Genomic DNA, 15,725 nt, shown 5'->3' with positions numbered 1-15,725 from the left:
ATAACTTGTACTGGTCTGACATGTTGCTCCTCTGAAAGTTCTACCTCAAATGACGAGTTTTCCAAAACTATTTTACTTATATACCTTATGACGCATAAAGATATGGTACAGGAATGTTTGAATGTGTGTGATACGTATGACCAGTGTCCCTCCTCCCAAGCACAAATCTCATCGTGCGAGCTCCCAAAAATAATCGTTACCAAAATATTACCCTTTACCAGTGTTACTACCATAGGGACACGTCCAGAGACACACTCATGGACCCAGGACATAAATAAGAAAGCAAAACCTGTTATTCACGGTTTTTTTCACAACATACAACATGAAAACATAGCACACAAGTGTCTAAAACATTTAATGTCTGAACAGGTTGTTCACATAAGGACATCTTGGAGAGAGTCTGTAATGTTCCATCACTGGGTCGTCTGTCTTCTTCCATCGGTAGACGCGAAGTCCGCAACAGTAACAGGTGATGGCATCGTGGTCTCCCGTGTAGTAGAAACCGGCCTTGGCAAGTTCTTTTGGTTTTTGACGTAATTGTATGGGCCACCGAGCATACGTCAGCATCCGGGCATAGAAATGTCTCATTTCGGGACGATGACAGAACACGTAACGTCTCGAATAGCAATCTTCCTCACAGGCAGCATCTGTTTCACAGGCAGCATCTGTTTCACAGGCAGCATCCGTCTGATCTGTGGGTTCATCCACGAGTTCGCCATCTTCAGTTCCAACCCCAATGTCACGTGTAGCATCCGTTTGATCCGTATAATGAATACTCTTCTTCTCCTCATCTTGTTTGGTAGTCACTCTTTTGATTGTATGTCTTTCTGAACATTTGCAGACCAAGACGTCGTCCTCGTCACTACTGTTGCTGCTACTACTAAGACTGCTCGAATATCCCGATGCCATCTTCTTCGTTCCAGATAGAGTGCAACAAGCCACAACAATGTCAGAATCATAAAACACGTCTGTTCTCTAGCACAGTCGCAAAGCAAATGAAGTGTAAACCATAAATCCATTCTTTTATACCTTCGAGTTCATCCAAAACAAAACTCGTTCACCACTGGTGACACTCGTTAGGGTTGCAGAAGTTACACTGAAGAAATCCCATCTGGTTTTGATGGTCGTCTTGCATGGCGCAGGGCACAATCGAGTTCAGCTCTGGTACAAAGTCACACATGACTGTGAAACAGCCTTTCAGTTTCTCCCATTGTTGTAGAGAAAGGAATATTCCCTTCTTCGAAGGTTTCACGGATTTAGTTTCTTCACACCACCACCACTGACGCAGGTCCACCCCAGCAAAGTTCTTGTCGACGCTGACATGGACGTTGACACCAAGGTGTCTGAACAATGTTTCGTCTTTCCCCTGGTTTAATGCTGAAATCGTTTCGTCAATTTGGCTTTTACATCCAGACAGTTCGATCCACTGTTTAAGACTAAGGACAATACCTCGCTTGGTGGGGAAGGTTTTCCCCTTGTCACTGTCAAATTTCCTTATGTGAATAGCAGTGTCCCCTTTCCATAACTTGGCCACCACGTAGACGTTAGTTCCAAGTTCTAGACGACATCTCGCTTCATCACTTGTGGAACAGGCCATCTCTGGATTGAACGTAGATCTGATCGTTTTCGGCGAGCGAATGACAATTAAACCGGATCTAGCCTTTTTATACTCTTAGTGCCAGTCTAAGTAGGTCAGGGGCCGTTCTAAGTAGGTCAGGGGCCGGTCTAAAAAAAAAAAAAAAAAAAAAAAAAATTGCTTGCTGCGGGGGAGGTGTTCGCCCCTGAAACCCTACCTGCATAACACGCGCCTGCAATAAGACTATTTGTAGCAGGACCACTTTCATTCGAACCAACCCAGTGAGCTCGTTTAGGTGGGAATTTTCTCTAAATAAAAACATTACATATATTGAATTGAAAAATGGCCGTTTATTTTAAACGACATCATACTGATACAAAACATTGAATAATTAATTAACTAATTAACCAAAATTCCCATTAAAGGTGGGCATTAAACTACCGCCATACATAAAACATGTCACAAACCTGCATATTCGATCTGATAGAATATCTATACATGTATGCATATATATGTAATACAATAAAACTACATAGCATGATTTGTTCTTATGATTTAAGTAAAAGGGGAGGTGGGTGGGTGTTTCTCCACTAGTATTTCTTTCGTCTTCGATGTTTGGTGTGATGGCACGCTGCGTACAGCTGTAACTCTAATTTCATTGGTCAAGCTGACCAATGCTTTCATAAAAAAATTAGGAATGGTTACTAACCGATGGATATTTAAAGTTTGAAATTTGGTCATTTTCTGTACACTGGCTGAAAATGGTTAATTAAAATGCACATCATTGGTATGTTGAAAGCTCTTTCATGTGTTTGTGATAACAAATTAATTACTTAAGTTGCACGTAGTCATAGAATATAACCTTAGTGAGTATGCGTAGGTTGGTTACAATGTATATGTTTTTGTTAATTGGTAGTATTACAAGTATATATAGTCTACCAGTTAAGCTTGTTATGTCTAACAGTCTATGACAAATTAGGACAGGCTAATAGCAGGCTAGTTTAGTTGAGCTGTGCGCATCGGCACCAGGGGTAGGGATCAAGTTTCCATACATGTACATATGAGCCTGTAGTCTCCCGCGCTACATTATGCCTTTGTCTCAGTCAGTATTGTAAGTCACATTGTTCCCCACCCACCCACCCCCTACAATTTAATTACATTAAATTTTTTATCCTAGCTTTATCTTGGATAATGCATACATACACACACACACACACACACACACACACACACACACACGCGCACACACACACACACACACACACACACACATATATATATATATATATATATACTTTTATTATGGGAGGGTTATAAGCTTGATAGAACTGCATTTAACATGGTTTTGATATACATCTGCAGATGATCTGCACTCAAAGAATCATTTTGTGCCTATAATATACAAACTTGCTCATTACATTTTAATTAATACATGTTACACTTGTTAACATCAGCAGTCAGTTTGCTTTGTAGTCTTAAGTATTTTAATTAAACAGTCATTGGTTACTCTCTATCTCATGTTTTCAGCAGTAATGTTTAGCGTAGCACTTTAACATGTTATATGGCCAAATAAATATATAATGTTCAATTTTGTTTTGTTGTGTATTTTAATTATAAAACCGAATGGTGATCAGTTTAATCCATTTGCTTGCAACAAATACACTTTTAATAAAAGTGTTTATTTAATAACACCCACAATAGCGAAGTTTATATTAAAAAAGAAAATGACACACCAAAGTAATAGACGACCATTTTTAATGAATCGTAACAGTTATAGACAGTAACTTGGGAAGGGGTGGAGGCCGAGTTGACCTAACAGTTTATGGGGAGTTGACCAATTATTATTGCTGGGGATACTTAACCAGCATTCGATACAATGTGTTTTCGGTAATCCGGATATTTGTAGTGGTTCAAGTCAACGAAACAAATATTTTAGTGGCTATAGACACAAAGTTGGTGCTCCACATCAGTGGATAGAGTGACGCATAAGAAGAGAAGCAATGGCGACGCCCATTGATGAAAACGTGGAAGTTCGACATACTGGTGACAAAAAGGTGAAATGTTAATAAATTAGTAGCTCTTGAATGAATCAGTTATTGACACTATCTCTCTGTCTCCAGTTCTCAATTTTCAATCTCTCTCCCTCTCTCTCTCTCTCCCTCTCTCCCTCTCTCTCTCTCTCTCTCTCTCTCTCTCTCTCTCTCTCTCTCTCTCTCTCTCTCTCTCTCTCTCTCTCTCTCTTTCTCTCTCTCTCTGTGTGTGTGTGTGTACGTGCGTGCGTGTGTGTCAGATTTATAGAATAATAACTGCTGCTGTTTTAGGCGAGCGTGCTAGGGCATGAGGGCATGCCATATGCCGCGATATGGGCTATTGTTCAATGACTGCTATATGATATATCAAAGACCGTGGTATGTGCTATCCTGTCTGTGGTATGGTGCATATAAAAGATCCCATGATGCTACTAATGGAAATGAAAATTGAAATTAGAGGGTTTCCTATATATAGGACTATAAGGCAGAATTAACAAATGTATGACATCCAATAACCGATGATTAATAAATCAATGTGCTCTAGTGGTGTCTTTAATTAAAACAAACTTTAACTTTAATGAACCACAGATAGTGACCAATGTATGTTGCCAGCTTGTTCTTGCCATCAAGTTCCGGTACAACTGTACAAGGATGTCCAGACGAGGTAACCCAAAAGGGTTCACTAGTTTCTTAAATGATGAGCTGGCTTTCCATGAGGCTTACAGTACTGCACGATATCTAGGGGGAATGATCTGCATAACAAATTAACATGTCCAAGATTGATTGTCCCAGAACAAGGACTTTTTCTTGAAGTTTTTTGATGAGTTAACAAAAAGTGCAGTCGGTAAAGCTCGTCAATGATGGCAAAATGTTTACACCTGGTATACATTAGCTGCCATTAGTACATTTAAAATATGTCTACATACAGCAAAATAACCTTTCAGTATTTATTTATTTGCTGCAAAAATCTTCTTGTTTCTTGAATTGCCATGGGCAGGCTTTAAATTGTTGTCAGTGGGCTGTTTCATCCATGGCAATTTTGTTTTTAAATTGCTGTGAGAGACAAATTCTTAAGTCCATGCCCTAGCTGTAACTGAAAGAAAGAAAGAAAGAAATGTTTTATTTAACAACACACTCAAAACATTTTATTTATGGTTATATGGCATCAGATATATGGTTAAGGACCGAACAGATTTTGAGAGGAAACCCACTGTTGCCACTACATGGGCTACTCTTTCCGATTAGCAGCAAGGGATCTTTTATTTGTGCTTCCCACAGGCAGGATAGCAAAAACCATGGCCTTTGTTGAACCAGTTATGGATCACTGATCGGTGCAAGTGGTTTACGCCTACCCACTGAGCCTTGCGGAGCACTCACTCAGGGTTTGGAGTCGGTATCTGGATTAAAAAATCCCATGCCTCGACTGGGATCCGAAACCAGTACCTATCAGCCTGTAGACCGATGGCCTAACCACGACGCCACCGAGGCCTCTAGAGCTGTAACTGTGTCCTGTGGTTGTCTGCAAGCAGCAACATTTCATGACTTTCACACACCTGTAGCGAGAGTGGAGATCCATGTTTTAGGACTTATCGGAAAGTTACTCTCTGGCCCATGGATGTCAAAGTTCTACATGTCAAGCTCCACACAAGTCTGTTACATCAATGGGATCAGCATTGTATGTTAGAAGAGTTTTGAGTGCGGTAATATTTTTTATTGAGAAGCCAGAGGACCCACTTTCGGAAGTTTCCACAAAGATTGACTTCATCGGAAATGAGCTGAAGATCTGCCACCCATGTTTGCCGCCATGGTGAGAGCATGCCTGTTGAAAATGGTTGAAGTTCTGGCAGTACCAGCTATATTTCTGCATTGATATTACAGATGAAGCCAGGAAGGAGTCAGTCAGTCAGCACACTACCATAATATCAGGCCAGTAGGAACCAGGGGTGGGTGGAGGTGGAGAGGCACGTGCCCCCCTCCAACTCAAGGATGAACATGTTTTTTGTCCAATAAAGGTAAAAACATGGTTTGTGCCTTCTCACTAGAGGCTGATGTCTCCCCCCCCCCCCCCCCCAAGATTGTTCCCCCCCTCATTTCAGATGTCATTCCTACAAGCCTGCTAAGGAACATGCCTCAAATGCTACTTACTGTATGGTTCATGAATGTACCTCTCCTCCAGAATCTGGGCACAAAAACCCCAAAGTGGTTAAATACATGTACATGTACCGTGACAACCTGCAAACAGAAAAACAAGAGAGAAATTAGTCAAACTGGTCATTTCATTGCACTGTTGAAACAACGACAAAACAAATGTAAAACATGTAGCCAGATTAAAGAGAAGATCTATCTCATAGTCCATTCCTTGATGTGGTGAGGTGGTTACTAGTCATTTCGTTCCAAAGTCATTTCGTACCATAGTTTATGGTCGTTTCGTACCATAGTGCCTTGGTCATTTCGTACCACAGTCATTTCGTACCATAGCCATTTTGTACCTACTTTTTACCGTCTCGTACCATAATGTTTGGTCATTTCGTACCATAGTGGTTTCGTACTCGGTATATTATTTTTGTCATGGTATGCCACTTCTTATTTTTATTGTTGACGAATAAACGTTGACGTGTAAACATACCTTGTAAAGTGAGCAAAGGTTTAAATGAACATATGTATATTGCCACTGATGATCATATCATATGATACGAGACTTCCCCCCCCCCCCCTCCCCCACCCATCTTATATAAGCTTACGTCCTTAGCCCACTAGCTGTCGACAGATTCTCTGCCTATGCTTGCCTTATTGCTATTGGATAAACAATCGTTATAATCAACAGTCACATCAGTATCGATGTAGAATATCACTGTGTGGTCTAGTCTGTGATTAAGTATAACAAAATATACACGATCTTGAAATCATTATAACTTTATTTCACATTTCATAACAAAACACAGCACTATACTCAAGCTACAGTTAAAACACTTTTGAAATCACTAGCGTAGCGGTGTCAGTCATCAGCGACATGCACGGAAATGTTTGAAGATAAAAGTAATAAAAGTAATATATCATCTTTTTCATCTTAAATCAGTAATTCAACATTTTACTATTTATCAGTCAGCTAAGCTGCACAATAAATGATTGAGGTACGAACTGACCAAACAGACATGGTACGAAAAATAACCATGTTACGAAATGACTATGGTACGAATTGACTGGTTACCGGTGAGGTAGCTTGTATGTCTCAATGACTCGAAGAGCTATGCCAGATGGAGCATCAGCTCCTGGTAGGGTCACCCAAGCTGGACTGGTCAAAGGGTAGAGACTAATATTGACCGGACAGACGGAGGACATGAGTCAAGAAAGTCAACTGTCTAGGAGAAGCAAACTCCAGAATCAAAACTGGGCTGGAGAGGCTCAGAATCCTAGTAAGGAAACTCTCCTAGTAGACGGAAAACTCCAAACTCAAACCAAGTCCACTGAAGTCAGAGTACAGAAGCTATGCATAAGCATTAGTGTGGAAACCAAAAGGAAATGTCTGTACATGCACAAAGCTCTATGATCTATGATCATCATAAAGAGGAGCTTTCAAGCAGACTGGCATTTACCTTTACAAAAAAGAAAACTTATAAAAGAAACAAGCTTGAAAAAAAGACTGAAAGACAATGATTTGGACACTCCTCTTGAATTTCCAGAGTTAGACAAGAATATTCAGTAGGGGGGTTCGGGACATTTTAGATGGCATGGTCATAGGACACAGGATACGTCATGTTTGGTATGACGATGACTTGCAAATTAAAACTGTTTATAATGGGAAAATTTAAAAACTTTTAAAGACAGCAGGTGGAATGTACATTGTGGGGTACTGGACTGAGGAAGAAACGCACGAGAATAATGCTGTTGATTATGATATTTTGAAGTATGCCCTCATTGTTGATCTGTTGTGTAAGGATTTGACTGTATCATAAAACTGAACATACAGCTTGTGTGAATATTGGCTGGAACGAGAAATAACTCAATGGGTCCACCGATGGGTATCGATGCCAGACTGACTGCACATCAGGCTAATGCTTTAATACCACTGCCAGGATAGGTCTCATCACCGGCCTTAGTGGTGTCGTCGTTAAGCCATCGAACATAAGGCTGGTAGGTACTGGGTTTGCAGCCTAGTACCGGCTCCCACCCAAAGCGGATTTTAACGACTCCGTGAGTGGGTGTAAGATCACTACACCCTCTTCTCTCTCACTAACCACTAACAACTGACCACTAACCTCCTGTCCTGGACAAACAGCCCATAGCTGAGGTGTGTGTGCTCATGAAATGAACGTCCCAACCTCTAACCTGGTAAGTAACTGTAATATCCTCTTGATATTTTCAGGGCCGTGGTCTATTTTCTAAGACATCATTTGAAAAGGGTGAGGTGATTTTTGAGGAAAAGCCCTTAGTGTCTGCCCAGTTTTCCTGGAATGAGCTGTACAAGTACCGAGCTTGTGAATTCTGCATGTGTCCTCTGGAAACAGCGGAGGAAAACAGCCGCCGACTAACCGATAATTCAAGTCTGATTCTTCCTTTCCCGCAGTGCTGTGAGGTGAAACCATCCGAGTTTGTGTCATGTCCAAACTGTCAGGTTAGTATTAAAACAAAATAGTATTGTCTGATTATAAGGCAAAAGTTTAGTTGGTGCATGGTTGTACCACTACTGGGCATAACTCATGCCCAGTACCAGACAAATCCAGTGGTGTGGAGTCCAAAATATTCTCTTTGTTTTGGCATGAACACTTTTTAAAATTATGTCTCCTCAGGGTTTGAAATGTTATAATATTAAAAGTAAAATTTGAAAATATTTGGTTAATGTCATTTGACTAAGATATACATTGCATATTTAAAAAACAGTTTTGTTTGTTCCTTTGTAATTTTGTGGTTATTGTCAAAGTAGAAAAACACCTCTTGCTCCCTCTGATACTTTTCGTTTAGACTCAAGATTTTAAGTTTAGAGAGGTATTTTGAATAATTTGTTACACAGAATAACTACGGCTGGTATGTTGATTACAATTTTCGTTTTACAAAAAAGCCCATGATATTATTGAACATTACAGGTGACCTATTGTTGTGCTAGTTGTCAGCAGAAGGCGTGGTCGACCTACCATGAGGTTCTGTGTACGAGGCAGTCCCCACCAGACCCAGACCACCCCCTCATCAGGCTGCAGGATAGATGGAGGTGGGTCTCAGAACATGAGCCTTTTCATGACGTCAAACTAATAGTGGCATGCACATCTTTAAATAGACGGGGCGCCATGTACTGTCATGTTATGAAAGGGTTAATCTCTGCAACTAAACAGTGATGACTGAAAGGCTCCTGTGGTGTATGAATGAAGTCATCAGCTATCAAGCTGGTAGGTACTGGGTTTACATCCTGGTACCAACTGTCACCCAGAGTGTTATTCCGACGCCATATAACCGTAAATAAAATGTGTTGAGTGCATTGTTAAATAAAACATTTCCTTCCGTCACCAAGAGTGAAATTTAGCAGCTCAGTGGGATAGGCCTAGCTCTGGAACTAGCGAAATTCACCAATAAATAAGAACACCCATGATTTAAGGGATCCATCTGTAAATGGGGGATGATGTTATCTGTCAAATTCACCAATAAATAAGAACACCCATGATTTAAGGGATCCATCTGTAAATGGGGATGTGATGTTATCTGTCAAATTCACCAATAAATAAGAACACCCATGATTTAAGGGATCCATCTGTAAATGGGGATGTGATGTTATCTGTCAAATTCACCAATAAATAAGAACACCCATGATTTAAGGGATCCATCTGTAAATGGGGATGTGATGTTATCTGTCAAATTCACCAATAAATAAGGACACCCATGATTTAAGGGATCCATCTGTAAATGGGATGTGATGTTATCTGTCAAATTCACCAATAAATAAGAACACCCATGATTTAAGGGATCCATCTGTAAATGGGGGATGATATTATCTGTCAAATTCACCAATAAATCAGAACACCCACGATTTAAGGGATCCATCTGTAAATGGGGGATGATGTTATCTGTCAAATTCACCAATAAATAAGAACACCCACGATTTAAGGGATCCATCTGTAAATGGGGGATGATGTTATCTGTCAAATTCACCAATAAATAAGAACACCCATGATTTAAGGGATCCATCTGTAAATGGGGATGATGTTATCTGTCAAATTCACCAATAAATAAGAACACCCATGATTTAAGGGATCCATCTGTAAATGGGGATGATGTTATCTGTCAAATTCACCAATAAATCAGAACACCCACGATTTAAGGGATCCATCTGTAAATGGGGGATGATGTTATCTGTCAAATTCACCAATAAATGAGAACACCCACGATTTAAGGGATCCATCTGTAAATGGGGATGTGATGTTATCTGTCAAATTCACCAATAAATGAGAACACCCACGATTTAAGGGATCCATCTGTAAATGGGGATGTGATGTTATCTGTCAAATTCACCAATAAATAAGGACACCCACGATTTAAGGGATCCATCTGTAAATGGGGATGATGTTGTCTGTCAAATTCACCAATAAATAAGGACACCCATGATTTAAGGGATCCATCTGTAAATGGGGGATGATGTTATCTGTCAAATTCACCAATAAATAAGAACACCTATGATTTAAGGGATCCATCTGTAAATGGGGATGTGATGTTATCTGTCAAATTCACCAATAAATAAGGACACCCACGATTTAAGGGATCCATCTGTAAATGGGGATGATGTTGTCTGTCAAATTCACCAATAAATAAGGACACCCATGATTTAAGGGATCCATCTGTAAATGGGGATGTGATGTTATCTGTCAAATTCACCAATAAATAAGAACACCCATGATTTAAGGGATCCATCTGTAAATGGGGATGATGTTATCTGTCAAATTCACCAATAAATAAGAACACCCATGATTTAAGGGATCCATCTGTAAATGGGGATGTGATGTTATCTGTCAAATTCACCAATAAATAAGAACACCCACGATTTAAGGGATCCATCTGTAAATGGGATGTGATGTTATCTGTCAAATTCACCAATAAATAAGAACACCCACGATTTAAGGGATCCATCTGTAAATGGGGATGTGATGTTATCTGTCAAATTCACCAATAAATAAGAACACCCACGATTTAAGGGATCCATCTGTAAATGGGGGATGATGTTATCTGTCAAATTCACCAATAAATAAGAACACCCACGATTTAAGGGATCCATCTGTAAATGGGATGTGATGTTATCTGTCAAATTCACCAATAAATAAGAACACCCATGATTTAAGGGATCCATCTGTAAATGGGGATGTGATGTTATCTGTCAAATTCACAAATAAATGAGAACACCCATGATTTAAGGGATCCATCTGTAAATGGGGGATGATGTTATCTGTCAAATTCACCAATAAATAAGAACACCCATGATTTAAGGGATCCATCTGTAAATGGGGATGTGATGTTATCTGTCAAATTCACCAATAAATAAGAACACCCACGATTTAAGGGATCCATCTGTAAATGGGGATGTGATGTTATCTGTCAAATTCACAAATAAATGAGAACACCCATGATTTAAGGGATCCATCTGTAAATGGGGGATGATGTTATCTGTCAAATTCACCAATAAATAAGAACACCCATGATTTAAGGGATCCATCTGTAAATGGGGATGTGATGTTATCTGTCAAATTCACCAATAAATAAGAACACCCACGATTTAAGGGATCCATCTGTAAATGGGGGATGATGTTATCTGTCAAATTCACCAATAAATAAGAACACCCACGATTTAAGGGATCCATCTGTAAATGGGATGTGATGTTATCTGTCAAATTCACCAATAAATAAGAACACCCATGATTTAAGGGATCCATCTGTAAATGGGGATGTGATGTTATCTGTCAAATTCACAAATAAATGAGAACACCCATGATTTAAGGGATCCATCTGTAAATGGGGGATGATGTTATCTGTCAAATTCACCAATAAATAAGAACACCCATGATTTACGGGATCCATCTGTAAATGGGGATGTGATGTTATCTGTCAAATTCACCAATAAATAAGAACACCCACGATTTAAGGGATCCATCTGTAAATGGGGATGTGATGTTATCTGTCAAATTCACAAATAAATGAGAACACCCATGATTTAAGGGATCCATCTGTAAATGGGGGATGATGTTATCTGTCAAATTCACCAATAAATAAGAACACCCATGATTTAAGGGATCCATCTGTAAATGGGGATGTGATGTTATCTGTCAAATTCACCAATAAATAAGAACACCCACGATTTAAGGGATCCATCTGTAAATGGGGGATGATGTTATCTGTCAAATTCACCAATAAATAAGAACACCCACGATTTAAGGGATCCATCTGTAAATGGGATGTGATGTTATCTGTCAAATTCACCAATAAATAAGAACACCCATGATTTAAGGGATCCATCTGTAAATGGGGATGTGATGTTATCTGTCAAATTCACAAATAAATGAGAACACCCATGATTTAAGGGATCCATCTGTAAATGGGGGATGATGTTATCTGTCAAATTCACCAATAAATAAGAACACCCATGATTTAAGGGATCCATCTGTAAATGGGGATGTGATGTTATCTGTCAAATTCACCAATAAATAAGAACACCCATGATTTAAGGGATCCATCTGTAAATGGGGATGATGTTATCTGTCAAATTCACCAATAAATAAGAACACCCATGATTTAAGGGATCCATCTGTAAATGGGGATGTGATGTTATCTGTCAAATTCACCAATAAATAAGAACACCCATGATTTAAGGGATCCATCTGTAAATGGGGATGTGATGTTATCTGTCAAATTCACCAATAAATAAGAACACCCACGATTTAAGGGATCCATCTGTAAATGGGGATGTGATGTTATCTGTCAGATTCACCAATAAATAAGAACACCCATGATTTAAGGGATCCATCTGTAAATGGGGATGTGATGTTATCTGTCAAATTCACAAATAAATGAGAACACCCATGATTTAAGGGATCCATCTGTAAATGGGGGATGATGTTATCTGTCAAATTTTATACATTTTATTTATTCCTATGTAAGAAAACGTTCTTCATGAAAGATTATAATGATTTCTTTTCACATACAAAAACAATTTAAGTAACCAGTTTCTGAAACATCTCTGAAGTGTCATTTCAAAGATGTCTTCTTGAGGAGTTGTCACTTGTAAAAAATTCTTTTACTTTTCTTTATAATTCATTAAAGTGTTGATTATTTTGTTTTTCTGTATAATAGATAAGAATGTATGTATTATTTAATATTACAGAAATATCCATTATCCACCAGAAACCTCTACTATCTTGCTGGTAGTCAAGATGGTGGCCATGATAAAACAGGTAATTAGAATAGAACTTTGTAATATTAATTGTAATATGTTTTAACCTCACATCGTTTTGAGTAACATGCAGGTAGAGCAGCTATTTTGTGCATAAAATTCCTCTAATGGATTATCTACCTTGAGATGATGGATTTACCTGTAACTACATGTAGGGAAGAAGAAGAAGTTTGTTTTGTTTAACAACACCACTAGAGCACATTGGTTAATTAATCATCGGTTGGTTATTGGATGTCAAACATTTGGTAATTCTGATTCATAGTCAACAGAGGGAACCCACTACATTTTTCTTAATGCAGCAAGGGATCTTTTATATATGCACTTTCCCACAGACAGGAAAGCACATACCATGGCCTATGACCAGTTGTGGTGCACTGGTTGGAATGAGAAAAAAAGCAATCAGTCGAATGGATCCACTGAGGTGTTTCGATCCTGCGATGTAAGCACCTCAAGCGACTGAGCTAAATCCCGCCCCACCTGTAAGCATGATCTACCTTAATTTATTGATTTACCCGGTACTTGTAACTGAGAGTTATACATGTCAGGGTTTCTGCCAGACGGTAAAATGGGTATGGCGCCATACCCAAATCTTTTACAGAATGTTTTTTATTTTTAAGTTAACCTTTTGACAAAATTATTTACTCTTATCATTACTGTATGATGTTTTCAACCCTAACCCAAAACTTAACCTATTTTCTTTCTTGTGGAGGCCCTCCCCTGTTGACTGGTTGCATTCAATTCTATAGTGCCATACCCAAACATATCTTTCTGGCAGAACCACTGCATGTGTAAACCTTGATTTAATGCATTCACATGTACCTCATGTTAGTGGATAATCTACCTCCATTTAATGGATTTCAGTTTACCTACACCTTAGTTTAGTAGGGGTCTATCTTGATTTAATGGACTCGCCAGTAGTTGGTAAATGATCTACTTTAATTTACTGGATTTACTTATATCTGGTAGATTATCTACCTTGATTTAGTAGGGCTTACCAGTAAATGGGGATCATTAACCTTGGTTAATCCCTTTACTTATAGCTAAAGATCATCACCTCGATTAAATAGATTCACCTGTAAATGGGGGATAATCTACCTTTATTTAGTAGGGCTTTGCCTGTTGATGATTTACTTTGACCAGCCTCAGTGGCATGGTGGTTAAACCATCGGACATAAGGCTGATAGGTACTGGGTTTGTAGCCTGGTACCGGCTCCCACCCAGAGTGAGTTTTAACGACTTAGTTGATAGGTGTAAGACCACTACACCCTCGTTTCTCTCACTAACCACTAATAATTAACAACTAACCCACTGTCCTGGACAGACCACCCAGATAGCTGAGATGTGTGCCCAGGATGTGTGCTTGAACCTTAATTGGATATAAGCACTAAAAATAAGTTGAAGTGAAAATTATTTACTTTGGTGTATTGAAATGCTCAGGATTATTTGGATTTTTTGTGATATTAATTATTATATCTATTTACAGGCCAGTGACAAGTCTGACATTATCAGACGCTTTTCTCAGTTTGTGAATACGACAGTCAATGAAGATGACCAGATAGTGCACAAGTTGTTAGGAAAACAGTTTCAGGTTGGATTTGTGTTTGTTGCTTTGTTTGGCTAATAATTTAATATTGTTTGAATATCACAGTGTGTCATAATCATAGTACAAACTTTCATACATTCTTTTTTTAAATATAATGTATAAGATGTTTGTGTAAATGATATTGCAACTTAAATTTATGTTCAGGATGATGGATTTATATAATATTTTCTTATTAAATATTCTACAGTTTCTTATATGATCTAACTTTTTCAATTTTATTGTTCCTTGTTCATTTTCAAAACCAACTAATCTTTAAACATGTGCTATTTTGGGCATGCATCACAGCTCATTAATTTTTTCTGTCTTTATTTAGTATTTAAAATTAAATCTTAACAAAGCATGCATTATACATTTATCTCACAAATTTAGGATTACAGTGCTTTGTTAAATCAAGTTACTTACTTTCCATTATTTGTTTTCTAGGAACAACTTGAGCTGTTACGTTCCCAGACTAAGGATACCATCTATGAAGAAAATGTTCAGCAGGTAAATGAATGCAGTCAGATCAAATATTTTTTACACACCCGTTAATTAGAAAACCATGCATTATTTATGATATTACGTGGATCGATTTAAAGACATACAAGGTGATGACATGATTGCCACAGCCAATGAAGTAAGCGCAATAAAAATTAAATGCTCTGAGATGTCTTAAGTTAACCTGAAATTGATTGCTTTGTGATGTATTAGTTAACTGCAAGTTCAAGCACTGTAGGTTTTTGTTATAAAAGACATTTAAATTTATTTTAAACCTGTTTTTTGATGATAGATAAGAAATAGAATACTACATTCTTGTCTGTTGTTTCAAAATGTATCCACTCAATTTTTCTAATTATATAATTTTTAAAACAACTCATTGATTGATAAATGGTATATAATGTCCACTCATGTAGTATTCTCTGTATCTGTTCCCTTCAGTATTGTAATAGAGAGATTGATGAACCGTCTGTGAAGCCAACATTATCATCTATTACAATTTTTCATATTTTCTAACGTTCTGTTTCTTTAGTTTTACATCTGTCTTTAGAATTGTGAATATTCTATTTGTTGTTTTCTGGTGGTTTACCCTTGAAGGATGTGTCTTTAGAATTGTAAATA

General features: G+C 38.2%; 1 protein-coding gene across 1 annotated transcript; it reads left to right on the top strand.

Moving 5' to 3' along the window:
- Positions 1 to 3,576: 3,576 nt before the first annotated feature.
- LOC121366162 (SET and MYND domain-containing protein 5-like) lies at positions 3,577 to 15,113 on the top strand (the record flags this gene model as incomplete). Its single annotated transcript, XM_041490719.1, has 6 exons — positions 3,577 to 3,630; positions 7,970 to 8,218; positions 8,688 to 8,809; positions 12,956 to 13,025; positions 14,508 to 14,612; positions 15,051 to 15,113. Coding segments are annotated over exons 1-6 (663 nt in total), but the record flags the coding sequence as incomplete, so codon positions are not given.
- Positions 15,114 to 15,725: the final 612 nt, after the last annotated feature.

The sequence above is a fragment of the Gigantopelta aegis genome, unplaced genomic scaffold (assembly GCF_016097555.1).
Source record: "Gigantopelta aegis isolate Gae_Host unplaced genomic scaffold, Gae_host_genome ctg4886_pilon_pilon, whole genome shotgun sequence".
Classification (NCBI taxonomy): Eukaryota; Metazoa; Mollusca; class Gastropoda; order Neomphalida; family Peltospiridae; genus Gigantopelta; species Gigantopelta aegis.
The sequence above is the reverse complement of the archived record's forward strand: the minus strand, read 5'-3'. Positions and strand labels throughout refer to the sequence as shown.